Raw genomic sequence first — 26,008 nt, forward strand, 5'->3', positions numbered from 1 at the left:
TGTTTTCAAGTTGCAAAGCCAACATCTGGAGCAGATGAAACTAATTTCTTATTACAAAAGACATTTTTTTGCCCATTCTGCTCATCTGAAAAAAAAAAAAAGCGAGTGACCAAGAGGTGAGGGCACGTCCCAGGGTGCTGCCACGTGCGGGGCAGCGGGAATCTCAGCCGGGCTGTTTTCTCCTTGGGGACGTGAGGGTTTGCCAAGGGTTTTGGTCAAGGCTAGTTTCTCCGGCCTCTCCCATTGTGCAATCCCAAGTGAGGGATGGGTAAACCGAGGCACAGAGGAGCTGAGGCGGTGCACCGGTGTGGACTCGCTGGGGCAGGCTCGTCGGGTGCTCCGGGCACTAGATGACACTGTCTTCCATGGTGACTCGTCTGAAGACCGGCTCCTGCTTGGGCGTCCTTCCGCTTTCTGTGGAAAACAAAGGAAGAGCAGGTAAAGCCTCAAAGCAGAATCCTGCAGCAGCCACCAGCTATTTTTAAGACCATTTCCACCTTCAGACAAAGCATGGGATGCCCAGGCTTGCCTTGAAAGGGAAGGCTTGTTCAGAGCAGGTGATTGTATTTATGGGCCAGCATCTCATCAGGAACCTCCTCCCACCCTTTTTGCTGAAGCCAGTGGTACAGATTTGCCTGGCTTTGTCCCCACATGAGCCAGTGATTTGTTAAACAGCGTGAGGACCAGCAGCATTGGCCACTGCTGCCCACCGCTCTCCAGATGAAAGGTGATGCCAAGGTGCCTCTTTACTCTTCTGGGTTTAGCCCAGCTCAAGCAAGGAGAGCCCAGAGCCAAGCTGCAACCACCAGGTTGTACCAGCCCAACAGGGCTTGTCTGAGCAAACTGCATTTTTGTGGTCCGTCCCCCCCCCCCCGCCCTTAATAATAAATAGTCAGTATAAATGACTGCAGAGTAAACAGATTTGTTTTGCTATCAGACATTATCTGAAGGGCACTTCACATCCTGAGTGCTCTGCTTTACAGCTGCCTCTATAATCATTGCAGCCCTGGGGAGAAAAATGCCTCCTTTTACTCGCGCAGGCTGGGAAGAGGCAGCCACGTGCAGTTTGGGGTGAACACATGCAGGCTTTTTCATAAATATTTCAGGGAGAGGCTAAGACAGGCTAGACACATTCAAGAAGAATTAAGAGTTGTCCTGGAGCCATTTTCTAAGTGTAAATCCTTTCACTCCATCTCCCACCCACCTGAGGGCCAGCAAATCTGTGTTGCTCTGCACAGCAGCATAGAAAATATCACAGGGAAAGCGTGGGGGGCAGAGCCGGCAACTTTTGGGGCACCTCCCAGCTTGGCTATTTTGGCTGTTCTTTTGGCGTTTTTCTGAAGAGGAGGGACTTTCATCCTTTCCTTGTTGCTCCTCTCTTTTTTTTTTCTTTTTTTCCCAAGCAGTGGGATGCATTTTCTCCTTTTGTTTCCACTGCTGCTAGCTTGGTGGACTGCTTTGCATTGCAGCGCAAATTGCTAGCAGCTAAAAATGCCTGGGTGCACAGTGTCTCTCGGGGAAAAAAAAATCAAAAATCCCACCTATTTAATATGAAACACTCTTTCTGGCTGATATCAACAGCAGCTTAAGCAAGGAGGCCTTTTATCTGTATGTACGAACAGTAGCAACGCAAGCAAGGACGAGGGTGAGGCGGAGGTGACCAAAGGGCAGAGCCGAGGCACTTGCAACATAGGCAGCTCATCTGTTTATCAGGGAGGGACCTCCTCAGAAAAAGGGCAGCATAAAACCTTCTTTCCTTTTTTTTTTAAGGTGAAGAAACCAGGGCCTGGCTGGAGTAGGCACCCGACAACTGCAGCAAGGCTGCAGCCTGCCTCAAATTGGCCTCCCATCGCACACAGGCTAAGCCCGTACAACCCCGCACTTCTCTCTGGCTGCCTACAGAAAGCACCTGAGAAACTGCTTTTGGCATATTTTAGCCAAAGAATGAAGCCTTGCCAGAAATTTGGGGCTTTTTCTTTTACTTTCCCCTGCCCACGGTCCATTTTCCCACCCCCCCTTACCACTTTTGTGCAACGAAGTGCTAAGAGACGGCCAGGGCAAGGTGCAGCTGCCTCCTGAGCGGCATACCAAGAAATCCTCCACCCGTTTCATTGACCACTTGGTTTTCAACATGCATCCCCCAAAAACATTTATCAGTGGGTGTTACCACAGGCTCGTGCCCGCTGAAAGGCGAGGCCTTTGCTGCTGGTGGGACACAGAGGCTGCAGGGCTCATGCCTGCATTGAGCGTTCCTGCCATGGGGACCTGAACGAAGATCTGCCTGAGATGCCTCTGAGAGAAGTGGGAGAAGACAGGCTGAAAAGTTTTATTATAGCCATAATTTACCCATCGAGCATCCTGCTGCTGGAAATAACCTTTCCAAAGTTGTAACATAAGATGCAGTTGATTATAAGTGGCAGTTGGAGATATCGGGTGATCCGTACACGTATTTCCATGCACATCAGCTGAGGAGGCTGTGCAGCAGCTATGTTTGTGCCTTTTAAGTTGTTGTTTGGGGTTTTAAGCAACGCTGTCAAAATATCAAGCATTTGCTTGCATCACATAATAACTGCTCTGTATACCAATGTTTTTTTTTTAATTTATTGAGGTCTTAGCTTGGGTTTTTACATGTGTACAGCGTATTTAAGGAGTAGAAATATAAGAAAATAAAATACATGGAGGATGAAGAAATAAAATGACAGCAAATAGTTAGGACGATTTTTTTTGTTGTTGTTGTTGGCATTTTGCTGGAGAAGACTATCACCATCTGTCTGGCGTACCAAATACAATAAACAGTAAGCACCTGTAAAAAGCTATTCTGATGTGAAAAAGGAAGAGTTCCAAGCTATCCTGGCTAGTCTCAATATTTCAGCATTAAACGGACCATCCCTCCTGAACTGGGATGACGTATGATCTGGTGCATGATCCATGCATCCCTAGGGCTTGCCAAAGCCCTTGGAAGAGCAAAACTGGCTCTACACCAGCTGCCTGCGCCGAAAAAAATGACTCTCAGTGCAGATCATGGGGTGCTGCCACCATCCTGGGGGTAGCCCTTCTGGTGCTGTCCCCCGGCCACGCTGCTAATGTCCCTGCCGAGGACGGCCACCACTAACGCGACTACCGCTGCCTTCCCTGGGAGCATTAATCACTGATTTTATCTGGTTTCAGCTTTATGCTGCAGGATGTTCTCCACACTGTTACTGGAGAGCCTGTGATGACATGACATTTATATGATGTTCATGAGCACAGACTATTTAAACCCTAAAATATTCATTAAACAAAATTTGCATAGAGTCTAGCTGAATGCAGCAGGTAGCTAAAAATAAAGTACTTTTCTTTCTAAATGTAAGGAGGAGATCAGGGTGTGACAGATGACCAAGCTGGTGCTCTTAGGCTTTCCTGAGATAGCTTTTTAATAAGATGAGCTATCTTTTTATCCCTGTTGTCTAGGCAAGTCTGCAGGGTATTATATTCTTTATAAACTAGCGAGATCAAAAGCACATAGGGATGTGTGAGAGAGAGGCCAGCTGGCCAGCGAAGAGGGAAGGGGGATGCAGGCAATAGGGGCACACATAGAGACACGCAAGGACCCCCCCGGAGCTCAGTGCCTCCCACCGCTGCCACTGTTTCCCCTGGCTCTCTGAAGCATCTCACTGCTCATTACCTGGGGGCAAGGAGGGAGCAAAAAGATTGGTTAACAACCACAGATTTCAGGGAATTAAACGCAATCCACAGGCAGAAAGAAGCAGCACCATGGTAAGTAATATTGCCTACACAGTACCTTCAAAGCCCCCATCCCCAGCAACCCTCCAGCCTACAGAGTCTTTCTTGGCATGTCTTTCCCTTTGTGTCTCTCCTTCACATGTTTCAGGGAGATCTTTACAGTCTCTTATGGCTCTTGCAGAAAATGGGCAGGCATTGCCTGTTGGAGCCAGTGTCCTTAAGCAGTAGAAAACAGCAATTGCACAGTAAACTGGTGCGTCAGCTCATCGTGCGGCAGCCTACGATGGGATTACAAAGGAAAAATAACCCAGTCCTGCGCAAATCAGAAGGAGTGAGGGAAAAAATGGGATTCACAAACTTGCAAAGCATCCCAAGATGATTTCCTGGAAAATGCGAGGCATGGAGACTCACACTTCTCCATCCCCCTCTTCCCACCTGCAAGCAAGGCTTTCTGAAATGACACCTCAAGCAAGGGATTGCCATTGACAATCCTCACTCCAAACACACCCAACAACCTGTGCTTCCCAAAGGTGGTCCCATGTTTCAGAAAGGGGGGGTCTATGTATCAGGGTGATGTTTTTGTCAGACCAAGCACTGCCTGTTTGCATCTATTCTGTTTGGTTTTCATTGAAAGTGGGATGCTTATTGCAGTTGAATGATGAAGGTTTAATCTTCTCCCTATAAGATAAATCTGGGTTTTTTTTGTGAAACAAAGCTCTAAAAAATAAGATCCCTCCAGTACAGGGCTGATTATTCCCTTCAGCCCAGCTTGCAAAGTTATATGACCCAAGCATAAGTATGGATTTAACACCGTAATTGCTATTGCCTCTTCATCAAGCTGTTTTCTCACATCTCTGCCTTGGCTCAGCATTAAGAAATGCCTTAGAAATTTTGTAGCTCTCCCTCCTACCCCAGGAGCATTTTAGGCACCAAGGACTTAACATTCACTTGAGTTTCGCGTGCTGCAGTCTCCACAGAAGACACTGCTACATTGCCACTTGCATAAGAATTGTATCTACTGAGCTACTTATCAACAAGCAGAAACCTTCACCATGCCCATAATCAACTATCTGACACAACAAAAGCTTGTTTTCAAGGGGGAAAAAAATGACAAAAATAATCCCCATCCTACCCCCCCCCCGCCAAACTAAATTACAGTCTTAAACCATTTTTGGCTTAATATAATTAATAATATCTATTTCCCCTCTGTTTTGTGATTCAGCTGTTTCCAAAGCTGTAAGAAGCACCAACAGCGAATCCTGTGGTGCCAGAACAGCCTGGGGACGGAAATAATCAGCTTGAAAATAAACAGCGTTTTTTTGCAATCAAAGCGCTAATAAGCATGGTAGGCTGGCGGAGGAAAGCTCGAGTGAGAAGGGATGGAGAAGAAGGGAAAAACAGCCTGTCCACTGCTAAATCTGAAATACACAGAAAGGCTGGGGAAGAACGACCATTTGGAGTAAATAAAGTAAGTCAGAGATTTTTCAGTAGGACACAACCATCCCATAGCAAATCCACCACTGGTTTGTTGTTGCAGAGTTTCAGGCATGCTGGTAAATGCCATGTTGATCACCTGCCTCCCATTTTATCATGACAATATTTGCTATGGTGTATCATCTCACCCTCTGCATGAATTTAATCCTGCCAAATGCCTGGAAAACTAATTTTTTTTTTTTTTTTTGAGTCTAATACAGTAAGAGAGTCTTTGCTTTCTCTAAAGTAAGAGGTACTTCAAGTATTTAAAGCCTCAGCAGCCTCCGTTGGGTTGCTACATGGATTGGTATGACCACATGGGTCTGAAACGCTTGCTTTGCTTGCATGCATAGGTCCACCATGCACTACCCAGCACCATTGCTGCTGGCATGGAAAATAAAATGAAACAGGGAGGCAGCATGAAGAGCAAGAGCACGACCTGGCTGGCCAGTGGCTGTTTTGCTATGAAGCCAGGTGATTCCCAGTCTCCCAGTGGGAAATGCTCCCGTGTTGAAACCTAGACCTGGCAAGTGGCACAGCTGTGATCAGTGCTTCATCAGAAATGAAGTTTCCTCCCAAAAATGTTTTGGCCTGAGGGCCTGGCTGTAGGTAGGACTCAAGAGACTCAAACCAGACTCTTTTATAGACCATGAATACCACCAAATACCACCACCCCCTGGTTCTCCCCCCATGACAAGCCTTTGCTAAGCAGCACTGAGCAGCATCACCTCATGCAAGGACAACCCTGGGATGGAGCGGAGCTGCTCTGCTGCTGCTTTTATCCTCCAGCACTGGGAGCATCTTGTCTAACACAGGCATCACCTGCCTGCTACAGATCTTTTCGCTTTCACCCAGCTTGATGGAAGTTGGATGGAGGCCGCACCAGAACCCAAAGCCCAAGGCATGGAAGGGCTTTGTGAAAAATCACGTACCGAAAAATGGTACCGAGCGTGTCCAGAGGCGGTTATTTTCACTGTCAACCTTTCTAGTCTGTTCTGTGGCTTTCTATATCCTAACAATGAATCCTAATTGCTCCCAAGGGACGTGAAGGGGGAGGCTGGAGGAGAGCAGCAAAGCGCCAGCAGGCCATTGGCAGTGGTGGGACGGGAAGGGCGATGTGGCCGAGGACGGCGATGGTGCTTTGCGTATGCCCGGAGCAAGAAAATAAAGAGACAGCAAACAACGACTGAGGAGGCCTAACGGGGACTTGTTTTACTCTTTGACATGCTACCAGCAGTTTTTAATCTCAGAAGAATGAAAATTAAAAAAAAAAAAATCATTACAATGATTTAAAGGAACGACACATGAAATACTATACTCAAATCATCCGCATGTCGTCGGCTAGTTTATACAGTAGGCACAAAACAGACCTAGAATCACCTGCAACAAATGTCAACTCGCATTGTTCTCGCCCCTAAACAAGTACCGCTAGCCTGATATTTCTAGTCAGCCGTAGCTGTGTAACCTTTGTGCTTAAATTGCTCAGCTTAGACCTCCTTTCTTTGGCATTGCTCATCCATGCCGTAAAGGATTGGAGACTTGTACTGAAGACAGTAATGGAGAGAGGAACAACAACAAAAAAAGAGAGATTAATCGTACAGTACATACATACAGTATCTTCTAAATTGTGATCAGTTGTTTATTGGTTGGCAAACAAGCTTCACTTTTACAACAAATATTAGTAATGAGGTCATTCAACTGTTGAGACCGTACAAAATGGATCATAAATTAAAAAAAAAGAAAAGAAAAAAAGAAAAAAGAAAAAGAATTCATACTCCGTGCTGCTAATTTACCTCCAGAAAGCCTATGTTACTTAAAAATCCTGTCAAATAAATAAATTTCCTGTTAGGAAAAATAATGAAGAGAAGACTTTTTTTTTTTTTAAATCACTGCAAAGTACTTTTTAGCTCACTACACGTCAATTGATTTTCTTCTTAACCACTGCAGTACAAGTGCCTAAACTGGGGACCAGACGGAGCCGTGAAGGCCCTTTGCTCCTCCAGGGAAATGGCCGTCTCCTGTAGAAGCCCCACTACGACTATAAAAAAAACCTCTCGGCTCCTGGATGCGACCCTACGGCCTGGCTGAGGGGCTGCTCGCCAAAGATGCTTCTCAGGATTATTACCACAATCGGTTGTGCACTGTCAACAGGGAATTTTGCCCTGCTCTAGTCTGCCAAAATGTCTGCCGGCAATATGCTGGCTCAAGGAAGTTATACAGCGAGGAAATAAAAGGACTGCCTTGGCTGAAAAGAAATGGTGATGGTTTTACTAAAAATGGTCCTTAGAAAGTGATGTTCTTTTTTTTTTTTGCCCAGTGAGATTTTTTTACCAGGGTAGGGAGGGGACGGAGGGGAGGGGCTGTGGAAGAGGCAAAACAAAATTAAAAAAAAAAAAAAAAAGGAGGAGTTATGAAAAACCTTGCTCCTACTGGTAGACAAACTTACAAGACCAGCACAACAGAAAAAAGTTCTTTTTTTTTTTTTTTCCACTACATTAACAGGGACGCAAGTTCTGGAGGAACAGAAAGCAGACTATATGTGCAATGCTAGTATCTGTACATTACATAGAAATTGTTCGCTTCTCTTTTTCTGCCATTAGTTTTTATCATCCGTTAATACAGCAAAATGTAAAATATGCTTTTAGCACAGAATTCTAGGATTCCCTTCCGTCTCATTAAATTTGTTTTTGTTTTATTTGCTCCCGCAGCAAAGGGCGCTGCGGTGAAACCAAGTTGTGAGTGACCAAAACCCATGACGTGATCTGGATTGGTAAGAAAGAGTTTTGCTAGCTTGTTTTTGTGCAGCGCTCCCACCTAGATGCGTCATCGCTACTATTTTCAAATGCACATTTTTGGCCTTTTATTTATTTTTTTCTTTGCTTTTTTTTTGTTTCATTTTGTTTTTTTTTTTTTCCCTCTTAAATCAGGTCCTCGGTATTAAGAGCAACACAGCATCAAGGATTGTTTAAAGAAACACGGCATAACTTGAGAAGGCCACGAAGTGTGCCGTTATCTATCTCTTTCATTAACATAATGAAGTCTGTCTGGAGGGAAGGAGGATAGGGGGAGAAGGGGGGGGGGGCAGCAGTTACTGTCCTCTCCGGGCCGGCCTAAAAATTCCAGTAAAAAAAGTCCGAGAGTTTTCTTTTGAACAGCATGAAGATTTAGGAGTACACACAATATTACCACTGTTTGGATTAACTCAGAACAGTAAACCGAGCGTTACGGAGGGGCTTTTTGTTGTCTCTTTGCTTAATTTTTGCTGAATCTTCTATAGACTAGTGACCAAGTGAGCGGGTCCTTTTGCATTGCCGTCTGGGGGGGTTCCCTCTTTGTTTGGCGGGACTATAAAACCGTCGCTGCTGCCTCGACCTAGCTGGTAGTAAGTGTGTAGCTGATGGACGTGGTTCCTGGAGCCAAGGTTGGGCATGCTTTTGTAGTAAACATCGTCGGCATCGCCGCCACCGCTTTTGGCCGGCGGGGGATCGGTCTGGGTGCTGGCGGTGACGCTTTCCGTCATGGGCATGCCGGCCAGTGCGGGCATACTGGTGTAGAGAGAATCCCTGTTGGGCGACTGGAGGTCGTCCGTGTGCTCGTTGGTCAGCAAGGGGAAAAAGCTCTCACTGTTGTCTTGTGGAATGCGCCGCCGGCTGTAGAGGTGGGGCTGGTGGTTGTCTGCTGAGTACACCCGGGGGGGCAGCAGTGGGGCGTCCGACTCCTCGTGGATGAGCTCCAGGCCCAGACTCTCCTCGTGGGTGAAGGAGGTGGCATCGTCCAGCACGATGGCGTCGTCCTCGCTCCCGCCGCCCACGCTGTTGACGAGTTTGTTCATCAGGTTGCGGCTCTGCTCGCTGGAGCGCTCGTGGTTGTTCAGGTAGGAAGGGATGTAGTTGGAAGTGAGTTCCTTCAGGATCTTTTTCTCGAGGGCATTCTCAGTGTGGTTGTACCCGCGGTCAAGGATTTGCACGCAGTTGCTGAGGTACTCGCCGCTGGCGATGCTGTAGCTGTTGCCGTGATTACCATTCAGTGGTAGAGTATCCGTGACACTTGTATCCCTGGCATTGTTCAGAAGCCCCTCTGAAAAACATTACACAAGAGAGGGTGACTTGTACAAACAGGACACTCACGCGGGACGTGCACACTCAAACCCCCTTCCTAAGCTGCCGCGGCTGCTGGGGCTCAGCAGCAAGGAGAGCACTGTGGCCGAAATAGGAGGGCGCAGCTCCAGCTAACCGGCTTAATGTCTTCCCACCGAAAAAATGGAAAGTGTCATCAAGTATGTGACTTGATGTGGTAATAGCCAGCGGGAAGGAATAACCACTCCGGACTGGTACCTCCTATGGCTCTTGCGCTTTGCTCTACATATTCCCGGGGGAGGTGAGAAATAGGTGACCCTGGGCTGGTCCCAGCTGCCCTGGCTCCAGGTGCTTTGGAGGAAGGGGGCAATTCTCCCCAGCTGAGGGTAAAGTAGTCACAGCCCAGGTTAATTATTACCCAAACTTTGTTTGGGAGTGTATCCTTCCTAGAGGAGAAAAATAAATCTGCTCTCCCCTTTTGCTGGGCAGGCTGCCAGGGGAAAGGCATAAGGCCTGAATGGTGGGATCTGGGGATTAGCGAGGCGAAGGCACAAAGTGCTTCCTGGTCCAGGCTTTTTTGGAACAAGGCTAAATGCCCTACCTCTCCTGGCACAAGGGCATGGCCAAAATTATTTACTCCACGCTAGCCAGGTGGGGATCTTCTAATACAACAGATGTTGGAGGCAGCTGCTGTGGAGTCTAGCGAAGCCTTTAAAAATAGCTCCCATTTCACTTGCAAAGTTAAAGCGGAGGGTTCAGTGGAAGGTACAGCAAGTACCATCACCACCACGGTACGGTGGGCTCAGGAGAACCTGTGAGGAATAATGGGGTCTCAGGGTGCCCCCCAACTAACTGCCTGTCACATCTCCGTAGGTGTCTCAACACTGTCAATGTAAGGCTGGAGCCTGGCTCTTTCCCAACACGCTACAGGAGATGGCGGGGAAGGGCTTTGAGAGCAACGCGGCACGAGTGGGCAAGGGAGAAGAAAACCAGGCCCAGCAGTTAAGCTGCCACACTTTTTCTTTTTTGGGATTACTGGCCTCCTTGGAAGGAGTGCAGTTGTGGAGATGCATGAAATAACGTATCGACCTTTCAGCTAAGGGCTTCGGGTGTTGCCAAAAAATGGCAAACAACTCAGCAAGCCGCGGTGGATTAGAGGAGCCATTAGCTGATGATTTCAGATGAACAGTTGCTCATACCATGCTTGGTGCATGGCATGTGTACCTTCTGAAAATACAGGATTCGGTCTATATCTGCGATAGAGTAGTTGCTACGTGTCAAGGGCTGGAAAGCGCTACTGCAGACTTTCTTCTTGCTTTTGAGTGAAATGCCCCAAATGTGTTGGTCACCTTTTAGGTTTCTGAAGCTTAGAGGGTGCTGCCTTATTGCGGGTTTCCCAACAAACAAGGGAGCGCTATGCCAAAAAAATCAACTAGCCATCACAGACATAGAGCAAAGCCATTGATTTTCACGGTGGAAGCTCTTCAACCCAGTCATGATGCTTGGGGAGAAATGAAAAGTGAGCATTTTGGGGGGCGGACGGTATGTAATGGGTGACGGGTACAACAGCATCTGTCTGATGGTCACGTTGAGTAACATATGCATTGAAGCGCTGAGTGCTGTGCTTCTGCTGCCAATGCATAGATCTGGGGTTTGGTGGGGAAATAAAATGAAGGCATTGCAGGTGAGAACAGAGTGGGGTCTGCAATGAAACACACCATATAAAAATGCCGTGACCTCGCAAATAAAAATGTGAAGTTTAAAAAAAATCATACGCACAGTTATATGAGAAACTACGCTGGGTAATGATACCACAAAAATGAGAAATAAACAAAGGAAGCATCATCTAATCTCATCTATATATATATGTACACATACATATATATATACACACACATACATACACACACATACACGTATATATACACATGTATATTCATATTCTTTTGATTTCAAAACTGTGAGATGAATTTCCTTTATTAACTACATCATCTATATGTGATGCAATAAAAGTGAACTAAAAAAAATTACATTTGATATGCAATGTTTAGCTTTACTCCCATACTTGTCTCTCTGTAGGGCTCTAAACGACAGCATGAAGAAAAGGAAAGAAAAAACAACAAGTAAGCTTACAGCGACAGTAGGAGAAACATGAGTAAAAAGCAAATTGATGATATGCAGAAAAGAGAGTTAACGGAAATAATTTCCACTGCCCAGAATACATGAATTTGTTACATGGTTTATTTCAGGTTAAAAATATTGACATTTTAGACAGAAAAATTATTTTATGTGCAATATTCAATCGACTACATTTTTATTAAAAAAAATTATCACATTTAAAACGTTTTCCAATGCCATTATAAAACGTTCAGCGTGCAACACAAATCAAGAAATAATGCCTGGAAATTTAAGAAAAGTCTAAAGCTGGTAACAGTCATGCTTGAAAAGAGAGGCACTGTCAGCGTCACTTCCAAAGTCTTAAAATGAATGGCTTTACTTACTGTTAGTTCTAATAACCCCTGGCAGTTGAAACCGAAATCCATTTCCTTGCTAAAAATGTTTTGCCGTCCATCCTTTGCAACAGTGCTTTGTAAGAGTATGGCTTTGCTCATCACAGGGCTGCTGGCATTTTACAAACTTTGGTAAGTCTGCTCTTTCTTTAACCGAACACATGGCAAACTACATGGACTTCGCAAAAAAAATGTTAAGAAGAACGGTAGTTCAAATAATGGCATCGCTAAATGAAGCTATTGAGAAGAAAGGGTTAAAACAAGAAGAGCCAGAGATGAAGATGAAGAGCCAGTGACAACTCTCAGCTTCCCACTTTGCAACAGTCTGTGGCACGCTGGGGTTTAACCAGAGCTCGTTAACGGGATTGCCGCCTTTTCTTAAATTAGCTCTCACGAAAGCAGTTAGGCCGTTTCGAGAAACTCCTGCGTCCGAGAGACCGAGCCAGCATACGTCCTTCAGCTGCCAATGGCGGTGAGCGCTCAGCACGTGCTGCAGGGTGCCAGACCCCTCACCTGCCACCTCCTCCTTCCTCTACGCTCTGTGTCCCATCAAGGAATTGCTTTTGCCACCGGGAAATGGGACTTTGGCCTTTTAGGGTCATTCCCCGCCTCTTTCCAAGGGTTTTTTTTAGGGCTCCCAGCCCCTGGTGAGTCTCTACTGCAGATGGGGCAGCTTCGGCTTGAGCAAAGAGGGTATTTTAAAACACGTAACTGGGGAGGGAGAAAGGAAGGGCTGGACTGGATCAGGCCTCAGGTTTCTTAGAGCGTCCTGTCCCTGTCAATAGGCAGCACCAGAAGTGGTAGATGGAGGTGCAAAAGAAATCATAGCCTTAGTGATGTGGAATGAGTTAGTTGGATGATGTTAGTTAGCAATGCCCTCACTGCATACCGATCCCAGCCAAGGCACACCCAGAGATGGTGACAGCGTCTACTTTTACAATGCACTATGATCGCTCTCTAGCGTGCCTGCTGGTGCAGCATCCTTAAATCCCAAAGAACCGCTGAGGCCATTAGGCCTGTTGGTTTTGCTAACCTTTGTTTCTGCTGCAGGACCTCCTAATATTCACAGTTTGCAATTGTCCAGTGACAGTAACCAGTTTGAAAAGCAATAGCTATACCAGTTCTCTGGTCATTAATTAACTTGCAGCCTCCTGAAAAGATTGGGTTGGGTTCTGCTCCCTCTGAAGTCAATGGCAAAGCTCCAGGGGCTTAAATGGGATCAGTACTGGTCCCACTCTCTTTCCTCATCTCCCACGGATGAAGCCTGGGTAGGTTTCTCTGTTATTCATCTGGCTGTGTTGCACTGAATAGCACTTGCAGATCAATTACACTATTTTTGTGGAATAAAATGCTGTTAGCTCAGGTAACTGTATCAGACTCTAGTCTTAAAAATTAGAAGAACACAAGATTATTAAAATGCATGTAAAACCTTTTTGTCACATTTCCACCCAAATCACTTGGGTTCACTTGAGGCACCCAGACCTGAACATCAGGACTTCTCTAAGCCAAATGCTGACCCAGCATTACCTGCTGCCACTTCATTTGAAAGTCCCCCAAACCTCAATGTTATCATGCAAGAAACTATACAGAACAGCAAAGTTCATTTCGACATTTGCGGTACACTGAAGTTCTTAAAATTCAGAGCGTTTCATGATTAACAGTAGCCCATTCTTGAAAAGCGTTCATGGAAGCAAATTTATTGCACAAAGTTAGCATAGTTTAGGAAATCAATGAACAGCAAAAAGGTCAAATACGTGTGCGTTCCTTGTGCTTTGAATGAAAAAATCCTAGTGATACAGTTCAATATCTATTTCTATCGTAAACAATACACTGCCACATAGTACAAAGGGGGTTTTCCTGCTTGCATTATAACCATCATAATTTTCCCTTCCTTAGAGATCATTTACTGGAAAGGGACGTCTTCACTGGGAGCAGAGAGCTGATAGAGTGCTGACATACTTGCATTTGAACGCAGCATTACTCTGTAATAATTCAGCCACCTTGCAAGCAAGCCAAAAAAAAAAAAAAAAAAATCCCATGGAAGTGGCAGAGCAGGACAGAGCCACCAACAGACAGGAGCTGGCAGAGCTCCATAATCCCCAGCTCCAACTCAGGTCCTGCTTGAACACATCTGCCTCTCCCTCACGGAAGCATCAGGACATCAGCTTACAAACGTGGTCCCTTCCCACAGCCAGAGCAGAGACAAACACGTAGGTGACAAGAGACTGATTTCTAAAGCAGAAACCTCCATTAGGTACAACTGACTGTTTATATTCCATTGCTGAAAGGAGGATATGCAAGCGCTTCTAGTTTCCCTACACCTTTTTCTATTTTTTTTTCTCTTTCTAATAGCACATATAAAACGTATTAATGCAAACGGCAAAACATTTCTTACAATATCTAAGCCCTGCTTTTTGGAGCTGACCTATGCTCCTTGCTTCAGCTGTCCTTTTTCTTAGAGATGAAGGGCAGTTTTGCTTTATTTTGCATTTTTTTTCCTGTGCAAGCCGGTGTGCCGCTGACCACATTTTTCTATGCCATTTCAAATGAGAGCAGCTTTGGTGGCAAAGGCCATTTTAGCTTTACTTACCTTCAAAGGTGTTCCTGTTTCTGAAATGAATGGTTTAACAAGGAAATGCGCTGACAACAAAGAGAGAAATGGATACGTCCAACAAAATACACACACAAGACCAAAACAATACAAAAGTGAGGAAATTGAAAAAAAAAGTTATCAAAATCAAAACCACTATGAATGCTTTGAGTAGAACTGAGGGTCTCTCAAAGTGAATTTTATTGCTCATGGAAAAAAAGCCTCCAGAAAATGGAACGATGCATTGAAATGAAAGGAAGGGGAGGGGATTTTTTTTTTTTTGCCCAGTTCCAAAAAAAACCAAAGTGTGTGTGTGTGTGGAGAAAAAAAAAGGAAGAAAAAAAAGAAAGAAATGGGCCAAAATAAGCCACAGAAAATGGAATTCTCACTAGAAAAATTAGAGAGAAACTCCAGCACACCTTGTGCGTTGTACATGCTGACAGAAGGGTTGTTATAGACCGCCGATTCCCCGAGCAATGTATTATAAGGGTTGTTAGTGCCATGAGGACGAAGCAGAGCATTGGTTATAAGATGATTAGCCATGGCTCCTGGAGCAGCCCGATAGAAAGACAGAGGAAAAAAAAAAAAAAAAAAGGTCAATCAGGCAAATGTGGTATTAAAAAAAAGGGAAAAAGAACATTCAGAATGACAACAGTTGAAATAGTCCTGATTACAAGCAGCCAGCTAATTAGACTCGGAAAACTGTATGCCACTAAAGCAGAACAGATGTTACTGACGATGCACAAATCCAAACCAATGCAAAAGAAAATGTATCAGAAAGCAGATAAGCTACATTTATGGTGGTTTCCCAGTCGCTTGGAGTGTAAGCAAGGCTATGCCCACATGCTTTCTACAAAGAAAGAAAGGAAGATGGCAGCCTACACAATGTAGGGGGAAAAACTCTCTGGAAAATGCCAAATGAATAAAAAAAAGTATATAATGACTAACAGAACACAGCACATTCAACTCCCACTATGGGCTAGGATCTCTTTTACCAGTCCATTGCAACACATCTAAAATCAAAAAAGCAGAATTAAAAAGAAAGGATGGAGAATGTGGCCTCTTCAAAGGCTCTCGGCACTTATCAGAGAGCAGCTGTTTCTCATGTCTAAGAGGGCGAGTTTCACTTGAGTTACTGCTCTGGTACCACCGTCAAGCACATCCACAACCGCCCGAATCCACCCTTGAAGGCGAAAGCACTGTGGCTCCATCAAGTGTTTCTATCAGGATTGAGAGTGGCTATGGAGACACATGTTTCAAGGCTCTCCATTTGCCCTGCAACCACCTTGCTTTCCCACTCCCAGACCTCTTTGCTGTCATTTCCAAGCACACAGCCAGCAGTTGTCCTCCCGCTTTGGTTTATCCCTTGGAGTCGCAGCCTCTGGACTTGTGCTTTTTAGGATCATTGTGGCTTGGCAGGTGGCTGCCAAGATCTACCTTGATTCCTATCACAGGCATCAACCCATGAAGCAAAGCCTTCCCCCCACCTTTTAGCTGACCTACAGGACCAAAACACCCATTAAACCTTTGCTCTGAATCCCCTCTGGGATCCAAAGAGGCGACCGAGTCAAAAACTTGCGCTGAGGGCCATTCCTACTGTCATCGATAGATACCTAGAGCAGGAATGCTCAAGGACACACCATGGTCTTTACCTCCAGGGCTAAACTGTTAAGACAAAACCTTTCCACCAGGAAAGTAAGTCTTTGGTGGGGCAACTAGAGCTAGCCAGGAGAGGGCTGTCGGAGGGCTCAGGTGACCTGGCTGTCACCAACATCTGATAGTCCCAACCCAAACCAACAACCAAAAAGCCAATCCCCAAACCCAGCAACCCTGGCAGGGTTGCCTTTGTCAACAGCTGGGGCATGGAGACCCCACGTGCCTCTTTTAGGGATGGAGGTGGCCCCATGGCATGGCAGAGGCAGTCTTTGCGAGGCATGTGGGGTGCTGGGTACAATCTCTTCTCTGCAACTCATTACCTGTTTTTTCTTTCCTTTTCTTTCTTTTTTTTTTGGATGGAGTTGCTGAGGATATATAAGCCACAAAGGCCTCTGGCTGGTACAAATCCCCTTAGCAGCGAGCTCTCTGAAAGCTCACACCTACTAATTATTTAAAAAAAACCAAAACCAAACTGGCCAAACCTAAGGCTGGGAAGCCTCCAGAGCTGCCTCCTGCAGTGCTCGTATGCTGGCCTGGCTCCATTTCCTGGGATGGTGTTTCTCCATGCCTGCAGAGCTAGAGGAGAGAGCAGACCACCCTCCTGCCTCTCCCTCATCCTTTGCTAGCCCTTCCCAGCCCCAGGCGGTCTTTTGAGCACAGGACAAAGTAGAAGGCAGCACTGTATGGGGGCTGCATGCCAGGGAGGCTCCTCGACACACGCAGCTGGAAAAAAGAGACCTGTTTACTCTCACCTGACATTTTTGCCTATGCTGATGGAAAGCAAGATGAGCTGCTGTGTTTGGAAATAAGGAAACAAAGCAGTCTCCTGTAAGAAAACATTATATGAATGCTTAACTAGAGCAACCCTGAATGTAACTGATAGGTAAATGAGTCAATTCTTTCTTTCTGGTAATGCATTTTCTATCAATCTCATGTACATCCGTGTTGAGGGACTGTAGGAACCACTTCTCTTCTTGCACTAGTTTTATACCAGCGTGAGTACTAAGTCCATTAAAATTGTTTCTGCCTTCATCCCACTTTTAATCAAGCCAGGCCATAAAACATTCAAAAAGGGACTCACTTTTATACAGGTAACAGGAATGTCCAGAGTTAACGCCAGCTATAAATTCAGAAGTGATCTAATCCTCCCATTTGAGACTTAACCCAATCTCCAACTCAGTCCCTATGAGATTTGATATGGAGAAGAATATACCCACTGCGTGGTTTTGAACACTTTAGCTTAAGGTGTCTTTAAATGGCAGCTTCCAGAAAGAGAATCAGACTTGATATATCCCCAATCTGATCTTGTCTAGCAATCCCTAGCAAGCAGGAACAAGCTGATCCTGCCACGGCTGTGCAGGTCGAGCTGTTTCACATGGGGGGATACTCTCTCAGGGTGACAAGAGAGAAGGGACCAATCTGTGTCAGCACTTAACGCTTTGCTCACCTACGTTCACCAGGGTGGTGGGCTCTGAAGCAAGCTAAATTCACGCAAACCTGGCTCTTTCAGGATGTTACAAACTAGATAGTTTCTGGCAACTTTTAATATAGATACATGTTTTTGACTATAAACTTGGCAAAAAATTGAAAATACAGAATAAGTCATTTTTGCTCTCTCGGGTGTGTAAAAGAGGGGGGCTTGGTACAACAAAACAGTAACCCATCCTGTACACAGCTACTAAGCAAAAATACTGCAACTGCTGCCTTCCTCTCCCTTGATTGCTGAGGGTGTTAAGATTTTTTGATTTACTGGTCAAAATGCCACTTTTGATGGCAGTGCTGAGTAATTCTCCTGATGGAAATCCAAACCAAACCCACTGCTAACATGTTCAGCTACCTTTCAATACTTTCAGAAACCCAACTGGGCCCTAAGCGCTCTGCAGCAGATTCCCGTCACGGTGGGCTGGCCACAGCACACTTCACACTCTCTGCAGGTCACAGAAAATGTAACCTTTTGCATCTTAAAAACAAAATGGTATGTACCTTGTATTCATTAATTTGGGCTCTTGTTTCTCCCCAATTGCTTTAGAGCTGCAACATTCCCAGCCTCAAAGGATGCTGAGAGAGACGGACTGCATTCAGGTTCTGAAGAGCCTACAGTTAAAGCTTTAGATAAAACAATAATACACCAAACAAATCCCCATTATTGGGTTTCTCCTCCCCGGGAGGGAGAAAGAAAAAGGTAACACCAGCCATACATTTAAGTATCATCCTGCCTTTTTCATAACACTTTATCATTGCTATAGCAACCAATGGGGCTATTAGGAAGAGCAGATTAGGTCTGCAGACAAGGCACCAGCAGAAGGAGCAGGCAGACTACCAAACTATGACCCTGTTTGCATGAAAATGCCCTTGGTAATAAACAGCCAACAAAAACCCAATAAAGCAAGCACGGGATCAAAGCGGCATGCTTTCCCAAAATACCACGAGAGAAAGCAAAGAGGCTTGTTCTGCAGCCCTGTGTGCAGGTGCGCAGCAAAGGCTGGGTGCCGGGGCTGCGATTGCAAAGGTCAATGCATGTCCGGGGACCTGAAAAGCAGAAAAAGCAGGGCTGTGGGTACCCATCAACTGCCCTGAATCTCCTCCCCAGCAGAGCACTCTCAGGACATGACCCTCGGCAGCTGTCTGGCTTGCTGTTGGCAATGTGCCCGATATCCTCAGAAAGCAGCAGTTGTTCATCGTTTATTTTTATTTATTCACTTACGGCTGGATCCTTGGCTCTCAGCATCTGTGGTGTGACATCAATTTCTCCCAGCAAATCCCACAGTCCTGTGTCATCCTTGCTTCCCTACATTTCAGCAATAACATTCCCTATACAAATCTCTCCTTTGCTGTCTCCCAAAGCACCTCAGCCCAGCACACAGCCACTACTCTTTATTTGCTTTAGTCAGGGTGACTGCCTTCAACTCAGCTGCGTTGAAACACCTTAGATCCTGCTAGTCGAAGATACCCTACTGAAAGCAAATGCACTCCATTTCCATATTGTGCTATGTACATGTGGGAGCATGAATTTGGGGTTGGAAAAAAGATGGGGCTTCAAACCCAGAGGTTCACCTGGGCATCTCCTTGTTCAGCACGATGAGATCATCACAACCAGCAAACATTTAACAGCAGAACTCACACCTCTACGAAAATATTCCCTACAACCACACTGGTATAACTAGTCTCATGTCTCCTTGTTTCCACTGATATTCAACCAAAGATTAAAGTTCAGCACAAAACACAGCTACCAGGCCAGCTCTGATATCCAAAACAACATTCAAACTCAGGTTTCTGGCAATGCCAGTGCTCAGTTCAAGGTTTCCTAATGCTGGATATCCTCAAGTGAAGGATTTACAGACTGTGAACATGAGGGGAAGGGAACAGTGCTCTTACAGAAGGCAAATATTAGCTGGGTAACACACAGATGCTCCTGTCCCTCTCACAGCATCAGGGATCCTTGTGATCCGAGTACTGAAGACCCAGCCTTTCTTACCAGGTTTAAAAGGCTATGAGAAGGCATGGCTTGTGCTCAGGGTGCAGGGGGAGATCTGCACCGTTGCACTTTTCAGTTGTAAACTGAGAAAATCCGATAGGGAAATCAATCAGGACAAAGAAAATGAAAATCCCACAATTTTTACCATCACTGTAACCACACACAGAGGATTCAGATAGCTACAGTTAGCTGCTTTGTGCGCCTATGAAAGTAGCTATTATTTTAATGACAGTATGCAACCAAATGGTATGTTTTTCTTCCCTTTCTAAGGTAGCAATTGATGTCCTTGATGCAGGACAACACTGAACGTAGAAATAATTTTTTGGAAGAGTTTGGTGTTATAACTGTAAGGGAAAACTGCACCTTGTTAAACACAAGTATGATTTAACCACTCACTGAGAGTAAAGGATGAAAATGATGGTGACAAGAACATGTTGCCAGACTGTAGACTGCATCATTCAGGAACAAAATTCAAATAATTTCTTGTGGGCAGCTGGCTGACAAAGCCACACAAAGGCATTCACGTTAACTTGAATCATCTGCATGGTCTACCCAACAGGAAGGGAAATGAATCCAACCGCTGCTCCAGGCTTTCTGAAAAATAATGCCATTCAGCGTGGCTCTACCAGGCTGAAGCAGCTTGAGCAGGACTGCTTTAGCTGGGATGATCTGTCCACATAGGTAACAACGCCCTTGTGTATCTTCTTTGACTTCAGGTATTTTCAATTGCATGCCAAAATCAGCTCTACTCTTCCTATGTGCATTTTAGCAGTGTGGAAACTCACTGGGGATGGGGACATTTCCCCCACTGTCCAGCAGACATGCCAGAGTGCAGTTTTGCTGAGAAAGGAGACCTAACCAGTTAACAAATTTCATCAGATGAACTAGTGAATCAGCTGCATGCTTCAAAAATGTTCATACAAAAATCAGTATTTTCCAAATTAAATGTTTTCATTTTTTGTTCCAAAAGAGTGGTTTGTATGAAAGCTGACTTTGACTTTTTCATATGATGTCATCTTTTCATTAGAGTAGAAACAAAAATAAATAGCTTGGAAAAAGCACATGAGTCATAACAAAATGTTTCATTGCCTCTGACCCAGCAGTCCCAAAATGTAGCTTTTCTTGGGCTTTTTTTGTTTGTTTTCAGAAGAAAGAAACAATAACAAAAGCATATACTGCTGTGGTTTTGGTCAATCTTAATCTTTCTGTTTTCTCCCCATTTTGTCAACCATGCAGCTCCTTTCCTGCAGGGCTAGGCATGGTGCTGTACTCCTGCCCGCTCTGCCTCCTGAAGCACCCAGCTTATCTTGCTGTTCACAGCCACCATAAATCAAGTCCTCAACTTCTTGCACTTCATATATCTGACTTCAGAACCACCCTGCAGAGACAAGCGACAGCCAGAGAGAATATGAACCATTCCCTGAAGGTACTGTGGTGCCTGAGCTATCGGGCAGCACAGTTCAGCCTGGACACCAAAGATGTGGTTAGAGATGAATCCTCTCTCAAGTGTCCATAAAAAACCTGCCACAACAACATATGCTGCCTTACTCTAACCATAGTAAATAACTCATCTCCTTAACTCGAATGTTACTGAAATAGCCTCTGCACAGATTTCAGTTTGTAAATTCTGGCTGGTTCCGTATATCACTTAGCATTAACTTATTCCACTTTACTCCCAGGGAAAGAAAATACATTCAAAGTAGGTTTGTAGGACTCAGAGCTCTAGTCTTCTTTGTGACTTTCCTTACCAGCATTCAGTAGTGCCCTTTTCTGTGTTACAGGCAGAGTTTTCAAGCATTTAAGGAATCCTGGTCTTTCATGTGTTCACTTGCAATTTATTCCAATGATGAATGCAATTATGAAAAGTGAAATCACACATATTTGCTGGAAGACAACAGGTATTTTCAGCATTTTTCCTGGTTCTCTCCAACAAATGTTCTGACGTTTAGATTTATCGAGCTGTGTTCTTATAATAGCCAACAGGATTCAGTTAATAAACTTCAATAAACCTCCCTATTAAATTTCTCTCAAATAGGTTTGTTGTCACTTGCAGCATCTAATCTATTCATTGAGAAGCTATTAATACTGACTGCAGTGAAATGGAGTTTCAGCAAATGAGGTTGTTAAGCTCTGGGCCATCTTCTGCCAAATGAAACATCCCATTCTTTGCCCCTTTTTTTCCTTCCTTTCTTCTGCAACGATTTCAGATGACAAACCTCTGCTGGATTATAATCTGCAGGCCATGATCAAAATGCACAGCTAGTCTACATCAATTTATAAACATTTGCCCACTTGCTGATTGCTTTCTCAACTGCCTGGAGCAGAAATGTTGTCCCAGGATGTGACATTTCTTTTCATCACCACTACCCCTTCCAAGGGTTTATACATCATTGTACCTCGACTATACAAACATGTGTTATCCCTAATTGTTCCTGCTTATGCTTATTTCTCACTAGGCCTGAGCTCTTACCAAAGATGTGCAGAGAGCCCTGCCTATGGTGGAAATTGGACCATACTTATAGGAATCTATATAAGCAGCCAGCTTTCTTCCTTCCTCCTTCACAGTCATCATATTAAGATTGCTTTGCAGCAATACTCTGCTGGATCTAATACTCCCTAAAGCCTGCTCTGATTTCAGAAATTGCCTTGCCCTTACTTTTCCTCTTTAAATCTGATCCACCTAATGACTGAACTTCCAATTATATGGCTGTCAATCCTAAAATCAAAGCCAGTTCATAATATCTCCCAAAGGAAGAATGTCACGTCACTCACTGAAATCACTGCAACAAATCTCAGCTAACTCAGTCCCAGGCAGCAGAGAGGCAAAATAAACCAGAAGACAATCGACAGTGGGTTTCATTTTGCATGTAGGCAGAAATAGGAGTTAAATTCCCTAAGTTTTGATTCCTGATGCAGAAAATCATAATTTTCCTGGCATAATATGTATGGCTGATTGAAAAAAAAAAAGAGGAGGAAAAAAACCCCAAAACAGTAGAGGCAATTTGCTAGTCCAAAAGAATGCCGAGTTTCCCTTACAAACAGAAAATACTCCTCTGCTGTCATATACCAGGAATTTCTCTCTACTTCATATGTGATTATCAGGATGGGTCGCTTTGGGGCCAGATGCTGACATTTAGCCAAACCAACAGTCACTTAACAGGGTTGCAGAGATTTATGGCTTGCAAACAGCAATCCCTCCTGGGTGATTCGGTGCAACTGCACGTGGACTACTCCCTCCAAATATGTCCTCCATCTGGATGTGTGTAGTTTGTAAGGGTTACAAGAGGCAACAGAAGAAGCAGAAGGGCACGGGGCATGAAACCAAAGAGCTTCATCAGGAAATCCCCAGTGGTGGTCAGATGGGGAAGTAAAGGAACAGCTTCCTATGCTGGGTAAAAAGGAAATTTCAAAGTCCTGTTATAAATCAAGCATGCTATTTCTTTTGCAGGCTCTCCCTGGTGTTGTGAGCACTGCTACAAGCATCCATGGTGATGGGACAGCAAGCACTCTTGAGCACTGATCCTCCTGGTGATGAGCAGAAGCCACAGTGCTCGAGAAACTGTGGCTGAATGAGATGCTAAAAAACAGCCCACAGGTTTGCTCTGGATTAGCAGAGAGATGCCGCCAGGGACTGTCACCCTGCTTCTCGCCCCTTGATTTCCACAAAACAGGCAGGGGACACTTACACACCTCTGAAAACCATTACCCCCTTCTCAAGTGGCAGCCTGGACTGGCAAGGAATAGAAACTGAACTTGTAACTGTACTCCAGAGGCAGGAGGACAGCGACATTGCAGTTGCTGTTTGTGGCTGAACCAGAGGCCTCCGGGCTCCAGGACTGATGAATCCCTTGAAACAAAGACTAAATTTCCCAGGACTGAGGGCTTTGCTAGCCAGTGGGAAGAGAGATGCTCAAGGGCAGGGATCACTACATCCCTCAGGTTCCTGCAGCCCCTTGCCCCTGTTGACTTAGCAATGGTGAGCAAAGACAGTGTTAAGCACTGACACCTCTCAGCACTCTGCAAAAAGGATAGGCTCTGGGGAAAAGTGCCGTGTCTTAGACCTGAAGCAATGATGACGAAGAAATGAGATTCGCACATTGGCAGATGATGGTCTCTGAATGGTCACAGAGGCTGCTGTCCCTACCAGGGCCATCCTGGGCTCGACTTTGAGAAGTCCTCTGCATTTACCTCCAGAAAACCCTGAGCATCACTGAAAATGGAGCACAAAGCACTTAAACCATCTCCACCAGGAGTTCAGATTTAAACAGATGCACCTCTTGCTCCACACCACATCCCCAGTCACGCAGTGATGGCACTCACAGGAGCAAAGTGTCTGCAGGAGACAAGACACTTTTCTTTAGTCCAATTATTTTTGAACTGCTTAGTGCTCAGAAAAAAAAAAAATATACAAAGTATTTTTATACCCAGGAATATTTTGGTGACTTCCCTCTAAGCATCTGCAGATGCATTTATGACCAAGGAAAGCAACCGCAGGCACCTTGGACATCTGCGCTGAATCTGCCTACTCCAGTGCCACAACAGGAACAAGAATAAAAGAAAAAAAAGTGATCTGGCAAGCTTGAAAACATGTTTAAAAATTGCAGCGGTCATCACTAACACTGCCTGCCAACTTGCGTGTTCGTACAGCTACTACCTGCTGATTTAAAATGAAAAAATCCCTACACCATAAAACCATCTCTCTGAAAGATATGACATGAAAACTGACTGACTTCACAGGAGAAACTGGGGGACTGTTTGCTGCCAACTGTAAAAAGAAAACAAATGGAAAGAAAACAGACAAAGTATTTATTCTCTAATATTTTTAAGCCACAAGAAGAGCCATTGGTGTTAGTCAGAGCAAGTAAGAAGTGTTTAGACAGACTGTGATAGATCAGTTGATGGCGCCCTCTGAATATCCTGTCAAGATGAGTAGAGGCGTTTCCACATCTCCCAGAGCTTGGCTGCTTGCTATTTGTTTTATATGCAATATAAATTCAGCAGAAATCTGACTGTCACGCTGGTCACATCAATCCATCAAGGAGTGAACGAGCATCTTGAGAAAGACTGACGCATGACAACAGTAGCGCTTCCACGGTCCAAATTTCCACCCGCTCTCCGCTTTATCTAGGCATCGGCAGCAAAAGGTCAGCGTTGCAAATGGGCTACAATGAGCAGCAATTGTTCTTTGAAGTGTACCATGAATGGGGTTTGAGACACCCAGGGGAATCTTGACTTTCCTTTTTCCATTTTGCTCTTTCCTTTTCTTTCTTTTTTTCTCCTCATCTGCTTGTCTCTCCTTTTAATCACATGAAACTCTACCCTGTTTTCAGTGCTGTATTGCCAAGTTATGTCCAGACCATGACACCCACCACCTCTGCAGACAGCTAAACCAAAGAATCTTCATCTTGCAACACTGAGACACATCCAGCAGTCCCCACCTCTGAGCAGAAAGGGAAGATTTGGGGAGAGAGACCCAAACCTGACTCACTGCAGTGCCCCACCGCTAACCCACAGCTCCCATCTTCTGGAGTGAGTCTCCTATTGAGAGAAAGAATTTCACCTTCTACTGTGTTTTCTATATAACTGCTTCTTAAAAATGCAGGATAATATGGCCACCTGAAGATAATTTAAAACTTCACCCAGCCTCCCTGCAACACATACAGTCGTCCCTGCTGAGTTAACAGTGCAGATACGATTTCAGCCTGCAAATCACAGCTTAATTATATTTTTGGGTGGGTGGGAGGAATTTGATGGGAGATTTCATTTAGGAAACAATCAGGTCTCGGTTGGGTTAGAAATCAGGATATTAATGTTCTTCATTTTAATTTTCCTCTCTGACTCAGATTCCCACTGTTTGAATTTGAGCTCAATTTGTTCTGTTCATTATGAAGAAATCCACATGAATTTGACATTAAACTGATTATCTCTGAAAACAGTAGCAATAATTTTCCGTTTTCCTGTGTACATTTCAGATTAAGTCTTTGTGGTTGATATAAAAACGCAGGGGAGAAATAATAAAGCAAAGGGAAATCAAGTATTTATTCTGGAGCGCTACTTAGAAGCTGAGACGTGCAATGACACTTATGCATTTGGGAAGAAAAAGTAAGGGGCAGGGACAAACAATACTCTCATTTCCATTTCCCATTCCAGCCCATTTGCGTGGGAACAAACAGGGAGTGAATATGGCTTTCCTAGCCAGGAATAATATCTGGCATGCCAATACTGGGGATCTTAGGGATTTGTGATGACTGTTTGATGGAGTTTGCTGGCAAGGGCGTGCTCCCTCATGAATGGACCCTTAGGGCCACAAGGATGAATTCATGTTTAAGATTCACCATCCTGCAGCTGCCAGAGGTCATGGGGTCCAATCCTGCACCAGCTGTCAGGGTCCTGATGACTCCAATAGGCCTTAGTGGCCCTGATGAGACCCACTGGGGACCCACACCCGCTGCTCAGCCCTGGGCACCCAGTCCTTGCCTTGTGTCTGTCTCCTGGCTGGACCTTG

General features: G+C 44.9%; 1 protein-coding gene across 1 annotated transcript in view; it reads right to left on the reverse strand.

Annotated features, from left to right (window-relative positions):
• Positions 1-6,251: 6,251 nt before the first annotated feature.
• The window catches only part of ADGRL3 (adhesion G protein-coupled receptor L3), a 338,557-nt gene continuing 318,800 nt past the window's right edge, over positions 6,252-26,008 (reverse strand). The window contains exon 21 of the mRNA XM_075033579.1: positions 6,252-9,273. Coding sequence (XP_074889680.1) covers positions 8,468-9,273 — 806 coding nt within the window. The 3' untranslated portion in view covers positions 6,252-8,467. The remainder of the gene's footprint in view (positions 9,274-26,008) is intronic.

This window comes from Buteo buteo, chromosome 1 (genome assembly GCF_964188355.1).
Source record: "Buteo buteo chromosome 1, bButBut1.hap1.1, whole genome shotgun sequence".
Lineage (NCBI taxonomy): Eukaryota > Metazoa > Chordata > Aves > Accipitriformes > Accipitridae > Buteo > Buteo buteo.